Here is a 17921-nt window from a genome sequence, read left to right as displayed (position 1 = left end):
AGAAACAGGGTAAGTTGCCCATAACCTAGGACACCAAGGTGCGACCTGTGCTCCATAGACATGAGAGGTCCGTTAGAAGCCTGATCGTAATGTTATGGTATAGCCTAGCAATATACTATGACAGGAAATGATAGGAATACACCTTAAATGGGTTATCCAGGCCTACAAAAACACTGCCGCTTTCTTCCAGAAACAGCACCTCTCCCATCCTCAGTTTAGGTGCGGTATTGCAGCAATGTACATGGAGTTGAGTTGTGATACCACACACAACCTGAGGACAGGGGCGGCGCTGTTTTTTGCTAAAGAGAATAGCTGTGTTTTCTGACCCTGGATAACTCCTCTACACGGCCGCCAGATACAGAGGTGCCGCTTATGTCAAGTAGAACCCTCTGCAGCTGGTGTGTGTGGGATTTGATTGTGAGCTCTGAGGTTACAGGACTAGTGTGGTGAGTGCAGCGCTATGGAGCAGGTTAGCGCCATATAAACAGTAGACAGTGCGGTGATGTAGCTTCTCTGTGACCTCGTCCATTCCCTGCGCTCTATGATGTCAGTCTCTTCTTATTTATGGTGGAATCAGGGAATCTGCTGAGCTCCACAGAGGCCCAAAAAGATTCACTTAACATCCTGACAACTCCATTAATATTTCAGCAAAACTTAAGTGGCCATCGGACTAATGCTTCATACCTGACGGCTCAAAAAGTGCTGTCGGGTACAGGTAGACGGCGGCTGCGGCGTCCCCTTACCAGGGGGTTACCCAAAAATCACCAGTATTATAATAATTGTTATATAACTCATAGTATCAATGGAAATGGTGGAAGATGATCTGAGATTCTATTTAAAAGAAAATAAAAAAAAAATCCTGAAACAGTCAGCAAGCAGCAGTTAGTGGATCTGTTACCAATAATGTGAATACCATATGGTTTCAGTAACCGGGCTTAGTCAAACCTAAATCTCCCATGTTAGCTTGTACGTAAGCAATTAGAGGAATAATAATTGAAGTCATAATTAGGTCCATCAGCAGCAGCTAGGCCTGCTTGTTGATGGTTTCCTTACTTCAGTATAAGGGTAAAGGGGCATTCCTCTAAAAACAAAACTATGTTGATACCTATGAGGATAATATAAGAAACAGTGTATTCCTACCTTTCTGCACTCTCCTGGTATCCTCCTGCGCCATCTTCGGGCCCCAGTTGAACGTTCCGAAACAGACTTGTCTGGGTGTGACAGACAGCTCAGCCAACAGCCAGACTGTTTGGGCCAGTGATGCAGACTGTCACCCTCAGAAGTGGGAGGCGGCATCGCTTAGCTGGGGACCTGAAGATGACGCAGGAGGACACCAGGAGAGTGCGGTAAGGTAAGGAGACGCTGTTTGTTATGTTATCCCCATGGGCAGCAAGTTATTTTTGAGCTAAATACCCCTCTAAGGAGATTCTGTGCCAAATGGGTGCACAGCTGTCATAGCTGTGATGTCATTTTGTGACATCACCTGGGGTTTCTATACAACACAGTGAGGCTCTCATTGATTCTCGGCATGGCGGACTCATGCCTCTCGTACAAGACGTTATTAATAGATCCATTAGAATAGATTTACTAGCATTAACATAAGGGGCCGCCAAATCTGCTAGACTATGATTAGAGAAATAATATATTAAGGGGCTAAAATTTACCGACATCGATTGTCAGGAAATAGTCGGTTCTCAGACACATGCGCCAGTTAAATAAGAGGCTGGAATGGTATAGAGCCGTATCCTGAGAGAGGATAAGTAGGTCTTTGGCAGCGATCAATGCGATGCATAGCTCAGTAATGCGGCCCTTGGCTTTGGAGGATTAGGGGTTAATATCGCCGTGTTAGGCCGGAATCCTACTTAAAGGAGAAGACTTGGCTTTATGTCAGGGGCTCTGGAAAGGGTTAACCATTGCTGTATAATATTTAAGGTGGTCTGGCATAGATTGGGTAACACACTGACTTCATAATGTATTTGGATGCCTGACTCCTCGCTTGGTGTAAGACTCTAACGCTTTCCCTGCCAGTCTGACATATGTTACCGCCAGGGCCTGACGTAGTTCCCCCTAGTGATCAGGCCATGCTGGATGGATATAATCTGGATGACTTCAGCCCTGTCATCATCACGTTATTGGTGCCAGCCGAGCTCAGACTGTACCCCCTACACCCCCCCCCCCCCCGACCCACCATGACTGACGGCTCGCTTAGTATAGCCTGGTGTCAGGGGACTCGGCCGTGCCTAATGCAGTGTCAGGCTTCTTCTCCAATCATGGATCACACAGCCATGCCTGGCTTCGACCCCCGTCCGCCTGATCCGAGACTAACAGGACCTGACACGCATTGTGGATTTTTTTGAGGCAGTCAGCAAGTGGGGGGCTGCAAGGTGTGAATAATTTAGCTGCAGGAAGATTGGCTGATGTTTTATTTACTAGGGCAGAAAGCGGAGAGGTGAGGGTGTGCCGAGGACGGAGCGGGCGGACGAATGGGGGGGGGATTCAGCTGGTGAGAAACGGATGAAGATTATACTCATTGTAATGGAGGAAGCCCCCCAGGTTTGCAGGGCATGAGAACTTGTAGTAGGGCAACTAAAAGGATCTGCTCTTCCTATAGCTCAGACATGGGGAACCTTCAGTCCTGTTGCAGAACCACAATTCCTATCATGCATGAAGTGAATTTGTAGTTTTGCAACAGCTGAGCAGCTGAAAGTTCCCCGTTCCTTCCCTAGCTGATGATATTTGGTCTATGACACCCATCCAGTGACGGCCATCTTTTCTGTTTCTTGCAGATGTGTCGGCCATGCACGGGCAGGTAGACCGCAGCAGCCTCAGCAGTGTCCTCCGAGATCTGGTGAAACCGGGTGATGAGAACCTGAGGGAGATGAACAAGAAGCTGCAGAACATGCTGGAGGAGCAGCTAACCAAGAACATGCACCTGCAGAAGGTGAGCGCGCCATGACTCCAGATAAGTGACCGATCATAACTAGTAAGCTGGCCGTACACAATAGACGTGTGACGGCCGGACCCGCCGATGGCAGTGGGATCACATCAATGTCTAGTGTGCATGGGGGTTCCCACCAGAGGAGACTGTCAGCTGAGCTTCCATGTTTATAGGCGGGATCAGTAAGGATAGTTGTTGGCTTTGGAAGAGCAAAAGTCTTTTGTCTTGGCGGGAAACAGAGGAGGCTACTGATCAGGTCAGACGGTGAGGATGCTACCATGACACAAGATGGGATGAGTGAAGATAAATGAGATGGACGAGTGCTGCTGTGTACAACAAGAATACTGACAGGAGGCCACTATGGAAGCAGATGCAGCAGCGTCACCGTACACATGGTTATCTGGATTGATCCAACCTTTATATACAACCGCAGGATATACAGCCAGGTAGACAGGCAGGTATACAATCAGGTACACAGCCAGATATATAGCCAGGTATACAGCCAAGTACACAACCAGATATATAGCCAGGTATACAGCTAGGTATACAGACAGTTAAACAGACAGGTATACAGCTAGGTATACAGCCAGGTAAACAGCCAGGTATACAGCCAGATATATAGCGAGGTATACAGCCAGGTACACAGCCAGATATATAGCCAGGTACACAGCCAGATATATAGCGAGGTATACAGCCAGGTACACAGCCAGATATATAGCCAGGTATACAGCCAGGTAAACAGACAGATATACAGCTAGGTATACAGACAGGTATACAATCAGGTACACAGCCAGATATATGGCTAGGTAAACAGCCAGGTACACAGACAGATATATAGCAAGGTACACAGCCAGATATATAGCCAGGTCCACAGCCAGATATGTAGCAAGGTATACAGCCAGGTATACAGCTAGCTAAACAGCCAGGTATATAGCTAGATATATAGCAAGGTATACAGCCAGGTACACAGCCAGATATAGCTAGGTAAACAACCAGAGGAAACAAAATCATAAAGCAACAATCCTTCAATGCAGTAGTGGGTGCCTGCAGGTTGGACGTGACCAATAGTCCAAAGTAGCTAAAGTTCAAAAGATACTCCGCGGCATATCCAGGTTCAGGTGAAGAAAAGTTGTACATTTATTCTGTGCAAAGCATCAGTGCATCAAACAGTATTCATAGGGGGGGATTTATAAAGACCCGCGTACAAGTACGCCAGTCTTATATTAAGCCCCGCCCCCTTTTTCTCGGCAGGATTCACTAAGAGGTTTACGCCTCTTAGTGAATCCTGCCGGCCGGGCGCCCGAATCTGCGCCCGGCGTACCATATCTACACCTGCCTCCAGCAGGTGTAGATTTGTGTCATGATTTGCGCCTGCGAGCAGGCGTAAATCATGATAAATGAGGCGCTGGAGGAGGCCACACCTCCTCCCCACCTCATCACGCCTCCGCAAGCTCCGCTAGCCCGCCCATCGGACGATCCGGGCGTACGGGAGGGGTACTGGGGTGAATCTGCACCTTCTCCCTGGCTTATGCCTGTGGCGTACCCTTCATAGTGTATACAGCAAAGCAAACAAGTAGCAAGGTGCAACGTTTCGACTGCCTCACGCCGTAATTTTTAAGGTATACATCCAGGTAAACAGCCAGGTATATAGCTAGGTATACAGCCAGATATACATACACATAGATAACCAGATATAGCTAGGTATACAGCCAGATATACATCCATGTACACAGCCAGATATAGCCAGGGATACAACCAGATATAACAAGGTATACAGCCAGATATAGCCAGGGATACAACCAGATATAGCCAGGGATACAGCCAGATATGGAGCCTGCAGCTGACTATTCCTGCTCAGCACAGCATTAGGTGGGGTTCAGCTCCCCGAGGTGACCATATCTGACTTTATAACACCGGCTGCTTATTGGTTATATGAGACAGATATCACCCTGTGTACTAGGGCCAGTGATCAGCTGATGAACAAGTAAATGCTTGCTGTTCGCTGATCGCTCACTTCTGACAAAAAGCAGCAGCACATTTTCCGGCATTATCACAGATGTGGGGCCGACTCGTGATTAACACCGGGGCCGCACGATCATCGAGCCGTGTAATAGTCTCTGTAATGGAGCGCCGATTTACAGCATTTACCCTCCCCCTCCAGTGACCCGTTCTGCTCTCTGTATGAGATCTCTCTATGATTTCAACACAACAAGAGACTAAGTGAATCCTGGGAGGCAACCACTTCAACCGGAGAGACTATAGCAGCGTGCTCAGAGACATGATGAGCTGTGCCCGCTGTTACCGGAGCCCACATGCTGGGACCGCTAGTGCTTGGGGTGACTAGCAAAGAACAAACTGAGCATACTGTGCAAAAACCAAGAATCATTTAACAGTGGGGGTGGCTCTGTGGCCCCTCCATGTACATGGAGCAGCAGATCATATAGATACATGCCAGTATAGTGTATCGTCCATAGCTGGTTCTCTCGCATATACCCCACATACTAAAGAATGACCATTTTGTTGGGTTTCCCCTGCAGCTTCAGTCTTACAGTCTCGCATTACACACTTTATATTTATTTTCCTATCTCGCCTTGCGAAGCTCTGTACAGCACGCGGCATGCTGGGAAATGCAGCCCACACTCTCCGAGCTCCGTGACTTGGTGATAGGGAAAATACTTGCCCACTCGGCAGTCGTCTCCGCTCTCTTTATAAAGTGAGTGGAAACGTTACAGAAAGGGGGACACGCGCTAAGCCCGGCCCCCCTCTGGGGTAATCCCGTGACTTAGCTGAGGTCTCCTGTCGCTTGATGTTGCTGAGGCAGGTAATAGGGGAAAGCTCAGTGCAGAATAAGCCAGGAGGCAATATCAGCCTAATCATTTTGCAAGACTTTTAATCAATACTAGGAAATGACCGCTTTAGCAATGTGCTGATACAGGAGCACTCAGGGGCTGTCCCTCTGCCAGTGCACTGGACTGAACCGGACTCCATACAGTGTGTCCTGGGCCGCAGAGTATCGCCATACAGCCGGCTGTACTGCAGACTATGCCGGAAGATGATACTGCTCTGCAGAGCGGACCGGGCTGGAGGAAGGATACGTGTGGTCACCTCCGACTTATGTTGCTTAGATCAGAAAGTGTAAAGGAAATCAATGGCCTGTGGTTGGATACAGTATACCTGTGTGCGTAACATCTTATAGCTTCCCCATTCACTAATAACATCTCACAGCTTACGTTACTACTTCCCCATTCAGTAGTAACATCTGCCGCACACCAAGGGTCTCATAGGGAGGATGAGAGTAGTAGTGTCTGAGTTAGGGAGGTCTGCTCAATAGGAAGAGTTATTCCCCCAGCAGTGGATGTGATGTATTTCTTTCCCTTCACAATGTGAGGAGCAGGTAGCGTGAATCCCCAGTTGTGTTGCCGGGGAAGGAAGGGATATCAATCAATGGCAGGATCTCAGTAAAGCCTTTCTCAAGTCATAATGATGAAGCTGTTTGCATTGAGCTTGACTCACAATGTCCTGGCTCAGCACTGAATCCCGGTGCACAGTGAGAGGGATAATTCATTTATGGCCTGTACAAATGCCTCCGTAATTTACTGTAAATGGTTTACACTACACTGTGAATCACATGCCCGATATTTCCTACTTCTAGTAATGTGTGTGAAGGGACACTGAGAAATAAAGGATCCGGTCACTATACACACGGCCCGTCCCCTCCAGTCACTATACACACAGTCTGTCACTATACACACAGCCCGTCCCCTCCAGTCACTATACACACAGCCCGTCCCCTCCGGTCACTATACACACAGCCCGTCCCCTGCGGTCTCTATACACACAGCCCGTCCCCTCCGGTCTCTATACACACAGCCCGTCCCCTCCGGTCTCTATGCACACAGCCCGTCCCCTTCAGTCACTATACACACAGCCCGTCCCCTTCAGTCACTATACACACAGCCCGTCCCCTTCAGTCACTATACACACAGCCCGTCTCCTCCGGTCTCTATGCACTCAGCCCGTCTCCTCCGGTCTCTATGCACTCAGCCCGTCCCCTCCGGTCTCTATGCACACAGCCCGTCCCCTCCGGTCTCTATACACAAAGCCCGCCCACCCCCCCACCCCCCACCCCCTTCCCGTCTCTATACACACACATCCCGTCCCCTCCGGTTTCTATGCACACAGCCCGTCCCATCGAGTCACTATACACACAGCCCGCCCCCTCCGGTCTCTATGCACTCAGCCCGTCCCCTCCGGTCACTATACACACAGCCCGCCCCCTCCGGTCTCTATGCACTCAGCCCGTCCCCTCCGGTCACTATACACACAGCCCGTCCCCTCCGGTCTCTATGCACGCAGCCCGTCCCCTCCGGTCTCTATGCACACAGCCCGTCCCCTCCGGTCTCTATGCACACAGCCCGTCCCCTCCGGTCTCTATGCACACAGCCCGTCCCCTCCGGTCTCTATGCACACAGCCCGTCCCCTCCGGTCTCTATGCACACAGTCCGTCCCCTCCGGTCTTTATACACAAAGCCCGCCCAACCCCCACCCCCCCCTTCCCGTCTCTATACACACATCCCGTCCCCTCCGGTTTCTATGCACACAGCCTGTCCCATCGAGTCACTATACACACAGCCCGTCTCCTCCGGTCTCTATGCACTCAGCCCATCCCCTCCGGTCACTATACGCACAGCCCGTCCCCTCCGGTCTCTATGCACTCAGCCCGTCCCCTCTGGTCTCTATGCACTGAGCCCGTCCCCTCCGGTCTCTATGCACTCAGCCCGTCCCCTCCGGTCTCTATGCACTCAGCCCGTCCCCTCCGGTCTCTATGCACACAGCCCGTCCCCTCCGGTCTCTATGCACTCAGCCCGTCCCCTCCGGTCTCTATGCACTCAGCCCGTCCCCTCCGGTCTCTATGCACACAGCCCGTTCCCTCCGGTCGCTATGCACACAGCCCGTTCCCTCCGGTCGCTATGCACACAGCCCGTCCCCTCCGGTCTCTATGCACACAGCCCGTCCCCTCCGGTCTCTATGCACACAGCCCGTCCCCTCCGGTCTCTATGCACACAGCCCGTCCCCTCCGGTCTCTATGCACACAGCCCGGCACACTCCTGGCACATTTCTTGCCATTGTTCCTTTCTTGTATACCAGCAGGACATGAGAAGGTCAAACAGATCTCAGGCTGCCACTGTGCAAGGAATCCATCCCATTGATTTTCCGATTGCATAGAACCTGCAGCCTGGGAATAGCAACATGAAAAGCCTCTTCCTACTGCTGGGAGAAGCAGATTTCTTAAGTGTCGCCTTAACCTTCATGTACGAGGCATGGGGCGCCACGTGACAGACATGATCGCTCAACACCGGGGGAGGGGGATGGTCCACAGACATGAAAGTGATAGGACAAGTGGCGGCCATGCCTGAATGGGACAAGTAGCGGAATTCTCCTAATAAAGTTATCCCCCCTATATACTACCCATCTGTATACCCTGCAGGACCATATACTACTAATACAGTAACAGCTTGTGTATCTAATCTCTAGGGTGATACTCTCTACTGAGCCAAGGTATCGAAGTCTGTAATGAGATACAGGGCACTACTTTCCCAGACATCTAGTCGTGCCCTACATAAGGGGTATAGCGAGATAACACTGTGAGAGGTGGAGTGGCGGCCATATTGAATCACATTCATGCTTTAGAGGATCAGATTTATCTAGGATTAGAGAAAACATTGCTGCCTTCTTTCAGAAAAAGCGCCACACCAGTCCTCAGTTTATGGATGGTATTGCAAGTCAATTTCATTGATGTGAATGGAGCTGTATTGTAATACCGCACACAGCCTGAGAACAGGGGTGGTGCTATTTTTGGAGGAAAGCCGCCATGTTTTACTAATCCTGTAAAGAGCTTTAACCCTTTCTCCTTCTTTCACGCAGGACCTAGAGGCTTTGTCCCAGGAGATCGTCCGACTAAGCAAGGAATGTGTGTCCGCCCAGGGGAGCCCCCAGACCCCGTCCAAAAGCTGAGACCCGGACTGCGGCTTTACTCCGATCATCTCACTCTTCCCACTAGAGCTGCAGCCCCTTGGTGACTTAGTTGATCTGGATGTGGACATCCCCCCCCCCCATTCTTAGTCTTACGTCCCCCCAGGTTGTGCATTCCATGTATGTGCGTCCGTTTTATCTCCGTTGCCTCTCTTCTCCGGATGTTGTGGGGTTGCAGTGAGTCCAGGATATAATGTAAGGACAGGAATAATGGTGATGTACATAGGGTCCCCCACCTCCACCTTGCAATATTCCTGGTCCCCCTTTATGTTCTTCTCTCTGGATTTTATCTTAATTCTTTATACTTCCTTTCCGATGCATAGAGCCATCCTGGCATGGCCACCTCCATCCGCTGCATGAGGCCTATTCCCCTCTAGACCCTAAGGGCATAGTTACCGGTGCCAGAGGGCAACATGTTTTTTATAACGGTTAGGACCTAAAAACAAAATGGTGTTATAAGGTGGACTTGCACTTTAAGATGGTACTACTAGAGCTAAGCAACCAGCCAGCACTCTCATCTCACATATCCTTCTGATGTTCAATGTGAAAAGGAACATTTCAATTACCTCCTCCTATTATATTTACAAGGTGCCCCCCAAAGATCTGCCGCACACTTACGGGGAGAATTATAATCTGATTCCTGTCACTCCTGTAATACCAAGGTGACTGGGTACACAGCCATGAGTGGAGTGCAAGCAGAGTCTCTATATATCTGGAGGACCTGACCAGTCCTGTATTACAGACAGCTCATTCATGTGAATAGACGTGGTGTAATGCTTCATTTTCCCTATGGTGGCGCTGCAGGGAAATTGATCACTTACTGACAGAGGTTACAGCCGATCACTGGGGGCGCCCGCAGGTGGACTCTGTGTATTCTGCTGATTGAGAAGGAACACTCTGACAAATAGGGACTGTCTAAAGTGGAGAACCCCTTTAAGAGATGTGGTGACACTACTCCGATCTTCCTTGATCCTGCCCTGGCCAGGTAAACCATAAACTAGCACTTGAGTTATTTTTCACATGATGTGAAATGTTTTGGTTGTTAGAGAGTTCATAGCAACCAGTCTGACAAAAGGGTTCAGAGCTGGACTGCCATCTTGGACGTAGTCATGTCACAACTACCTCCATCATCTCAGCCAGCTATGGAGGAGATTCCACCTAAAGTGAACGACCCCCTTACTGATTAACCCATTATCTCCTTCTGACAGAAATTCTGAGTAGTCCAAGGAGGAGGGGGGTCCTCATTTCTGAACCCTGTATTTCCCAGATTCTCCCCCTTTAAGTCCCCGCACTCTATAGATGCCAGCAAGTGTTGTCCTATTTATTTTGGTTCCAAGCACAGTAGAGGAGGATGAGTGAGGCCTGAGTCTTGTATATCCTTACAGCAGACGTGTTTCCTGCACACAGCCGAGGCAGCCATTTTGTAGGCTAGTCTATGATTCATGCTGTCGCTGATGGCTAGACCTTGCGGCTGCGTCCGCCATGTGTGTGGGAGCGGCTCCTTGCAGCTTTATCTCGTATCCAGTGCCCTGCGGTCAGAAGCGTCAGGTCCATATACTGTATATAATGTTATGTGCTCTGCTCTGACTGCCGTGCGGGTCTGCTAGCTATACATATATATATATATATATTTAATGCACCATGACCTGTGCAATGACCTGTATATATATATCTATCATTGTGCGTGATTGTGTCTGTCTTGGACTGGGCGGACCATGTTACACTGGAGGTATGTTGGCCGTCCACGGCCAGCGGTGACCAACGTCTTTTAATTTTTATTTTTTTTTCTGGACACTTTAGTTTCTTTATATTGTGCAGGAGGACGTCCAAACAGCCATATTCTAACGTCACGCATGCCACCTGCCAGCACAGGACTGCAACATGTACGTGACTGGAAAATAAAGTGTTGAACATTCACATTGGTGTTGTTTCGTTGGTGTCTAAAGTTGGCAGGCAGGGGGGCACATGTGGAATCATAGGTGACACTGACCTGACATTGAGCAGCCAGCCGGCACTGCCTGGCGACTGACCAGAATTTAGTCAGGCTTAATGTGGACGTCTGAGGGCCACCTCTGGCCTGCGTGTGCCTTCCGCCTCATCCCATAAGACATGTGGCCAATTGACCCGTGTTCTCTGCAGACAGTCCGTCACCTTCTGTCTCATCTATCGATTACTCGCTAACATTAGTATACACAGCAGCGTTTCCATTGCCAGTCTCTGAGGGAGGCCATTTTGAATACATTAAAGATTTACTGTGCCTGGCGTGTAACTCAATAGAGTGTAATGCAAAACATATTCTTTTTGGGATTATGTCTTGCGCTTGCTCTGGCGTTGCCATGGTAGCAGGAACGGAAATCTACAAAGACTTCCTGTCATGTGACTGCCACTTATGCAAGTCACATGACAGAATGTCCATGCAAACTATTGTGGAGATTTATCACCCTGTCTTATAGAAAGATTCTCCTTGTTGTCCATAGCAACCAATCACAGGTCAGCTTTCAGTTCTCACATTGCTCTGGTAAAGTGAAAGCAGAGCTGTGATTGGTTGCTATGGGCAAAGGTGATAAATCTCTTCCTCACTCTGTTGATGTTACCAAGGCAACCAATCCCAGAGCAAGCGTGACTACAGCAGGAGAAGGAATACAGCCCCTTTTAGTGTTGGGCTGACAGCCATCAATAATAGAGGTGCTTTTATTAATAGTAGGGAGCTGGACATGTATGGCCGCCCCCTTTATAGGCACACAGTGTATGACAGCCCCCAGAAAGAGCGCCACTCTTACAACAGGCTGTGACCGGTATTAAAATTAAAGGGATACTGTCACCTCACTTACTATGTGCGGTTCTCAACAAGCTTAGATGCTGCACCTTCGATATATACCTGTATAAAACTTGTCTGTGTTTTCTTTCTGCTCTAAAATCACTTATTTTAATTGGTGGACAGTATCACCTAGGCGGGGATTGGCAGCAGTTGGGCCCTGCCTTCTGTATGGACAGTATCGTCTAGGTGGGGCTTCACGGCAGTTGGGCCCCCTCACCTGTATGCACAGTGTCACCTAGGCGGGGCTTCACAGCAGTTGGGCCCCCTCACTTGTATGCACAGTGTCACCTAGGCGGGGCTTCACAGCAGATGGGCCCCCTCACTTGTATGCAGTGTCACCTAGGCGGGGCTTCACAGCAGTTGGGCCCCTCACTTGTATGCACAGTGTCACCTAGGCGGGGCTTCACAGCAGTTGGGCCCCCTCTCTCACACATAAGTAAGGGTCCTATTGCACCAAGCGATTATCGGCCGAACTTGGCCAAATACCGGCCATTCCAGGGAACAATAGTTTTTAGTGTAAATGGCAACGACCACAAGTGTGGTCCCGGTGTGAGCAGCAGTTAGTCCTTGAGGACCACATTTAGAATTTAGCCATAGTCAGGAATGAAGGGAAAGTGGTCATGTAACTCAGAAGCAGTACCAGTAAAGTATTAGCACGTTTACTGGGGATTCTGTATAGAGTTTAGCGGTGAGTTCTGCCCTGTTTTGTTAGAGTTGTGTAATGCTTCATGTCTCCTGTTGGAGCGCTGCAGGGAATGAAAATATATTTCCCTAGGAAGTTTCCGAAGAAGCTGAGATCTATGGAGCTGCAGGGCTCTTTAGAGATGCAAGGGTTAACTGCAGTCACACCTGAACTTTCACAATTTAGGTTAAAGGAGTTATCCAAAATAAACAAACATGGCCACTTTCTTTCAGAGACAGCCCCTCTCTTGTCTCCAGTTTGTGTGCAGGTTTTGTAACTCATTTCTTTTAAAGGGAACCTGTCACTCGGCATTACAGCGCAGAGCCCGCCCGACCCCCCGGTGGAGCCCCGGATACTTACCCTTTCCTGCAAGTCCTGCTCCTGGACCTGGGCCCTCGATGGAGATATTGGCGCCAGAAGGTGAGCGCGTGCTGTATGCAAATTACCATAGATCAGTCCGATGCCCATAGAGAATGGCTGGAGCCGCCATTCTCTATGGGCGTCGGACTCATCCCTGCAGCGCGCGTACAGCTTCCGAAGGCGAGATCTCCATCCCGGGAACGGGTCCAGGAGCGGGACTTGCAGGAAAAGGTAAGTATCCAGGGCTCCACCGGGGGGTCGCGCAGGCTCTGCGCCGTAATGGCGGGTGACAGGTTCTCTTTAAAGAGGTTATCCAACGCTACAAAAACATGGCCGCTTTTCCCCCTCTCTTGTCTCCAGATTGGGTGGGGTTTCAAACTCTGCTCCATTGAAATAAATAGAGATTAATTGCAAACCGCACCTGAACTGGAGACAAGAGAGGGGGGGAAAGTGGCCATGTTTTTTGTAGCGCTGGATAACCCCTTTAAAGGGGTACTCCAGTGGGGGGGGGGGGGCTATTTTTGGATCTGGCCAGGGAGGAGGTGGCTGAGAGAAAAGATGTCCACTCACCTCCCCGGATCCAGCGGCGGGTCCCGTATCGCGGCACTTCGGTCGCTTCCTGGTGTCTGATGCGGGCTGGAGACATGACGTCCAGCCAGTCGGTGACAGAGGCGGGATCTGAGCGGACTTGAAACGGATCCTGACATGGACAGAGGTGGCAGCAGAGAGCACTGTGTCACACTGGAAAGAATACATCACTTCCAGCAGGATACACAGCAGCTGATAAGTACTGGAAAACTGGAGATTTTTTAATTGACATCATTTACAAATCTATATAACTTTCTGACACCAGTTGATTTAAAAAATCATTTTTTTCCCTCTGGAGTTCCCCTTTTAAGTCCGAAAGTTTTTACAAGTACAGTTTTTCACTGTAAATGTCCTTTTCCTGATAACATTCTCCATGCGGATAAGTAACATTCTATTTTAATAGTTTACTTCCAAACGTCGTCATCTTACCAATTATGTTAATTATTATTTCATAAGATAAATAGGAGAAGGATGCATTATCACTTTTAATGGTTGTGGGTTTTTGTTTTTAACATTTTTTTTTTTACTTATACATTTAGTCCTCCTTTGGGACCTGAACAAGTTACTCCTTGTACAATGCACTGCTTAATCTGACCATTCCATTAGTATAGCCAGCCTTTGGCAGCGTGAACTAGGAGCCCCAACATGGCAGTCCTTGACATTAATAGACCCCTAGCTGCCATCTTAAAGGGGTATATAGATTTATAATTTACTCCTATTTAAAAATCTCAAGTCTTCCACTACTTATCAGCTGCTGTATGTCCTGCAGGAAATGTTTTCTTTTCAGTCTGACACAGTGCTCTCTGCTGCCACCTCTGTTCATGTCAGGAACTGTCCAGAGCAAGAGAGGTTTTCTATAGGGATTCCCATAAAAAAGCCTCTCCTACTCAGGAGAGTTCCTGTCTCAGCCAGAGATGTCAGCAGAGAGCCATGTGTCAGACTGATAATAAAACAACATCTCCTGCAGGACATACAGCAGCTGATAAGTACTAGAAGACTTAAGATTTTTAAATTGAAGTAAATTACAAATGTCTAGAACTTTCTGACACCAGTTGATTTGAAAGAAAAAGATTTTGTATTGGAGTACCCCTTTACCCACAACACCTTGTGCTCTCACTGCTTAGGGGATAGTTGGATGACCGAGGGGACTAACCACTTAGATGCTATGGTTGACCATGGCATCTACTGGGTTAAATGGCTGGAATCGGAGTTATCACCTATACTGGCCACAGGCACTGACAGTCAGCTGTAATACATGGCTAACTCTCCCTTTACATGGAGCATGCGCAAAAAAACGTCCGTTCTGTGACCCGGCCAGCTCACAGAACGGCTGCAGAAAACTGACATGTAGGTTTACTACGATGCTGCGAGAGATCCTGGCCAGAGCGTATACTATGTATATACATTCCGGACGGGATTTTGTAGAAGACAAGGCAACCTATCTTTTTGTAATTGGCAACAACGGCCGTACTTTTACGAAAAGATATGTTGCGTGAACATAGACTTATAATGTAAGGAGCTGATGCCGTGTGTCATGGGGGCGGGGCATGGCACAACAGTTCTCTCTTTGTCAATCTTTGAACCTATGTGTCACGCTCCGCCCTCTTTCATGAGTTTTGCCTGGACTGTCCCTTTAAGGGCCGAGTCCCTCCTTGTAGCTAGCCGCAGTCTTGTCTTCTTACTCCCAGCTCAATCTCTCTCCTCTAATTACAGTTTTCCTTTCGTCTAATTATCCCAGCGATGATATAAACGTCACTTCCATCATCTCCGGGCAGAACAGATGCCGTTTACACTTTTTCTGCTTTTTTGTTGCCTCTTGATAATACGAAGTGTAAACTTTCCCCCTCTTCTCGCTGGAGGGGGACATATCGCAATGGCGTAATTTGCTATAATAAATGCGCAGCTATTGGCAGTGCTGCGCCGACACTGCGGGGGGCGACTCCTCTGTGCACCGATCCTGCAATGAATCAGGGAACATTGAGTCTCGTTCTATTGGGATATATTTAATATTTTATTTGTTTACTTTTAGTGTTTATGAGGAAAAACAATGGGGTGTGGTCTCCCAGTGACCCTGGTTTACCCACCAAATGCCCTATTAGAAGATATTGCTATGATTGAGGCCTGTACGCCACATGGAGACCCTGTAATAGAGCGGAAAATAAAGGTCCCACCACGGGCAGTGTGTGTGGTACAACTTTGGCCACATGGATCCACTCCAGGATCGGGCTGCATCACATCTAATGTAAACTGGCTTCCCGGGCATGCTGGGAGTTGTAGTTTTGCAACAGCTAGAGAGGACAGGTCTTGGTCTTAGTTCCCTATGAGCAGACTTAGTGAGTCACACGTCTCGTCCTCGTAAAGATTTTCAATTAACGTAACATTGGTGACGGCCAACGATCCGCAGCATGTGACGCCCCGAGAAGAAGCACAGCTCATTGACCAGCAGCTTATTACCCCGATGCAGCCCCGGCTAACCTCACACGCTGCACATTTACAATTCAGAGCAGGTCAGAGCATCACACGAAGCAGGACAAAGCCGGAGACGAGACACAATTACCCGCGGCCTGCAAGTGGCCAGACAGGAAATCTGTACATCACTGAGGGAAGGCGAGAGAATACATGGTGATACATTACCGATACTGTAATAGTGCCAGAGCTGGCCCATACATGTGTTACAGAGCCAGGTTATACCAGCATGGTCCTCATCACTATATACAGGACAAAGATGGACATATATAATTATATACAGGTATATATACCCAGGTTATACCACCATGGTCCTCATCACTATATACAGGACAAAGATGGACATATATAATTATATACAGGAGATCCCCAGGTTATACCAGCATGGTCCTCATCACTATATACAGGACAAAGATGGATATATATAATTATATACAGGAGATCCCCAGGTTATACCAGCTGTACATATATAATTATATACAGGTATACATACCCAGGTTATACCACCATGGTCCTCATCACTATATACAGGACAAAGATGGACATATATAATTATATACAGGAGATCTCCAGGTTATACCAGCTGTACATATATAATTATATACAGGTATATATACCCAGGTTATACCAGCATGGTCCTCATCACTATATACAGGACAAAGATGGACATATATAATTATATACAGGTATATATACCCAGGTTATATCAGCATGGTCCTCATCACTATATACAGGACAAAGATGGACATATATAATTATATACAGGAGATCCCCAGGTTATACCAGCATGGTCCTCATCACTATATACAGGACAAAGATGGATATATATAATTATATACAGGAGATCTCCAGGTTATACCAGCTGTACATATATAATTATATACAGGTATATATACCCAGGTTATACCAGCATGGTCCTCATCACTATATACAGGACAAAGATGGACATATATAATTATATACAGGTATATATACCCAGGTTATATCAGCATGGTCCTCATCACTATATACAGGACAAAGATGGACATATATAATTATATACAGGAGATCCCCAGGTTATACCAGCATGGTCCTCATCACTATATACAGGACAAAGATGGACATATATAATTATATACAGGAGATCTCCAGGTTATACCAGCTGTACATATATAATTATATACAGGTATATATACCCAGGTTATACCAGCATGGTCCTCATCACTATATACAGGACAAAGATGGACATATATAATTATATACAGGTATATATACCCAGGTTATATCAGCATGGTCCTCATCACTATATACAGGACAAAGATGGACATATATAATTATATACAGGAGATCCCCAGGTTATACCAGCATGGTCCTCATCACTATATACAGGACAAAGATGGACATATATAATTATATACAGGAGATCCCCAGGTTATACCAGCTGTACATATATAATTATATACAGGTATATATACCCAGGTTATACCAGCATGGTCCTCATCACTATATACAGGACAAAGATGGACATATATAATTATATACAGGTATATATACCCAGGTTATATCAGCATGGTCCTCATCACTATATACAGGACAAAGATGGACATATATAATTATATACAGGAGATCCCCAGATTATACCAGCATGGTCCTCATCACTATATACAGGACAAAGATGGACATATATAATTATATACAGGAGATCCCCAGGTTATACCAGCATGGTCCTCATCACTATATACAGGACAAAGATGGATATATATAATTATATACAGGAGATCTCCAGGTTATACCAGCTGTACATATATAATTATATACAGGTATATATACCCAGGTTATACCAGCATGGTCCTCATCACTATATACAGGACAAAGATGGACATATATAATTATAAACAGGTATATATACCCAGGTTATATCAGCATGGTCCTCATCACTATATACAGGACAAAGATGGACATATATAATTATATACAGGAGATCCCCAGGTTATACCAGCATGGTCCTCATCACTATATACAGGACAAAGATGGACATATATAATTATATACAGGAG

At 47.6% G+C, this 17921-nt stretch overlaps 1 protein-coding gene across 2 annotated transcripts in view; it reads left to right on the top strand.

Annotated features, from left to right (window-relative positions):
• The window catches only part of GRIPAP1 (GRIP1 associated protein 1), a 59162-nt gene extending 48274 nt beyond the window's left edge, over positions 1–10888 (top strand). For both annotated transcript variants that reach the window (XM_069943332.1, XM_069943331.1), the window contains 2 exons: positions 2787–2941; positions 8864–10888. In XM_069943332.1, the coding sequence (XP_069799433.1) occupies positions 2787–2941; positions 8864–8953 (245 nt within the window). In that variant the 3' untranslated portion in view covers positions 8954–10888. The remainder of the gene's footprint in view (positions 1–2786; positions 2942–8863) is intronic.
• Positions 10889–17921: the final 7033 nt, after the last annotated feature.

Source organism: Dendropsophus ebraccatus, chromosome 10, assembly GCF_027789765.1.
Source record: "Dendropsophus ebraccatus isolate aDenEbr1 chromosome 10, aDenEbr1.pat, whole genome shotgun sequence".
Lineage (NCBI taxonomy): Eukaryota > Metazoa > Chordata > Amphibia > Anura > Hylidae > Dendropsophus > Dendropsophus ebraccatus.
The sequence above is the reverse complement of the archived record's forward strand: the minus strand, read 5'-3'. Positions and strand labels throughout refer to the sequence as shown.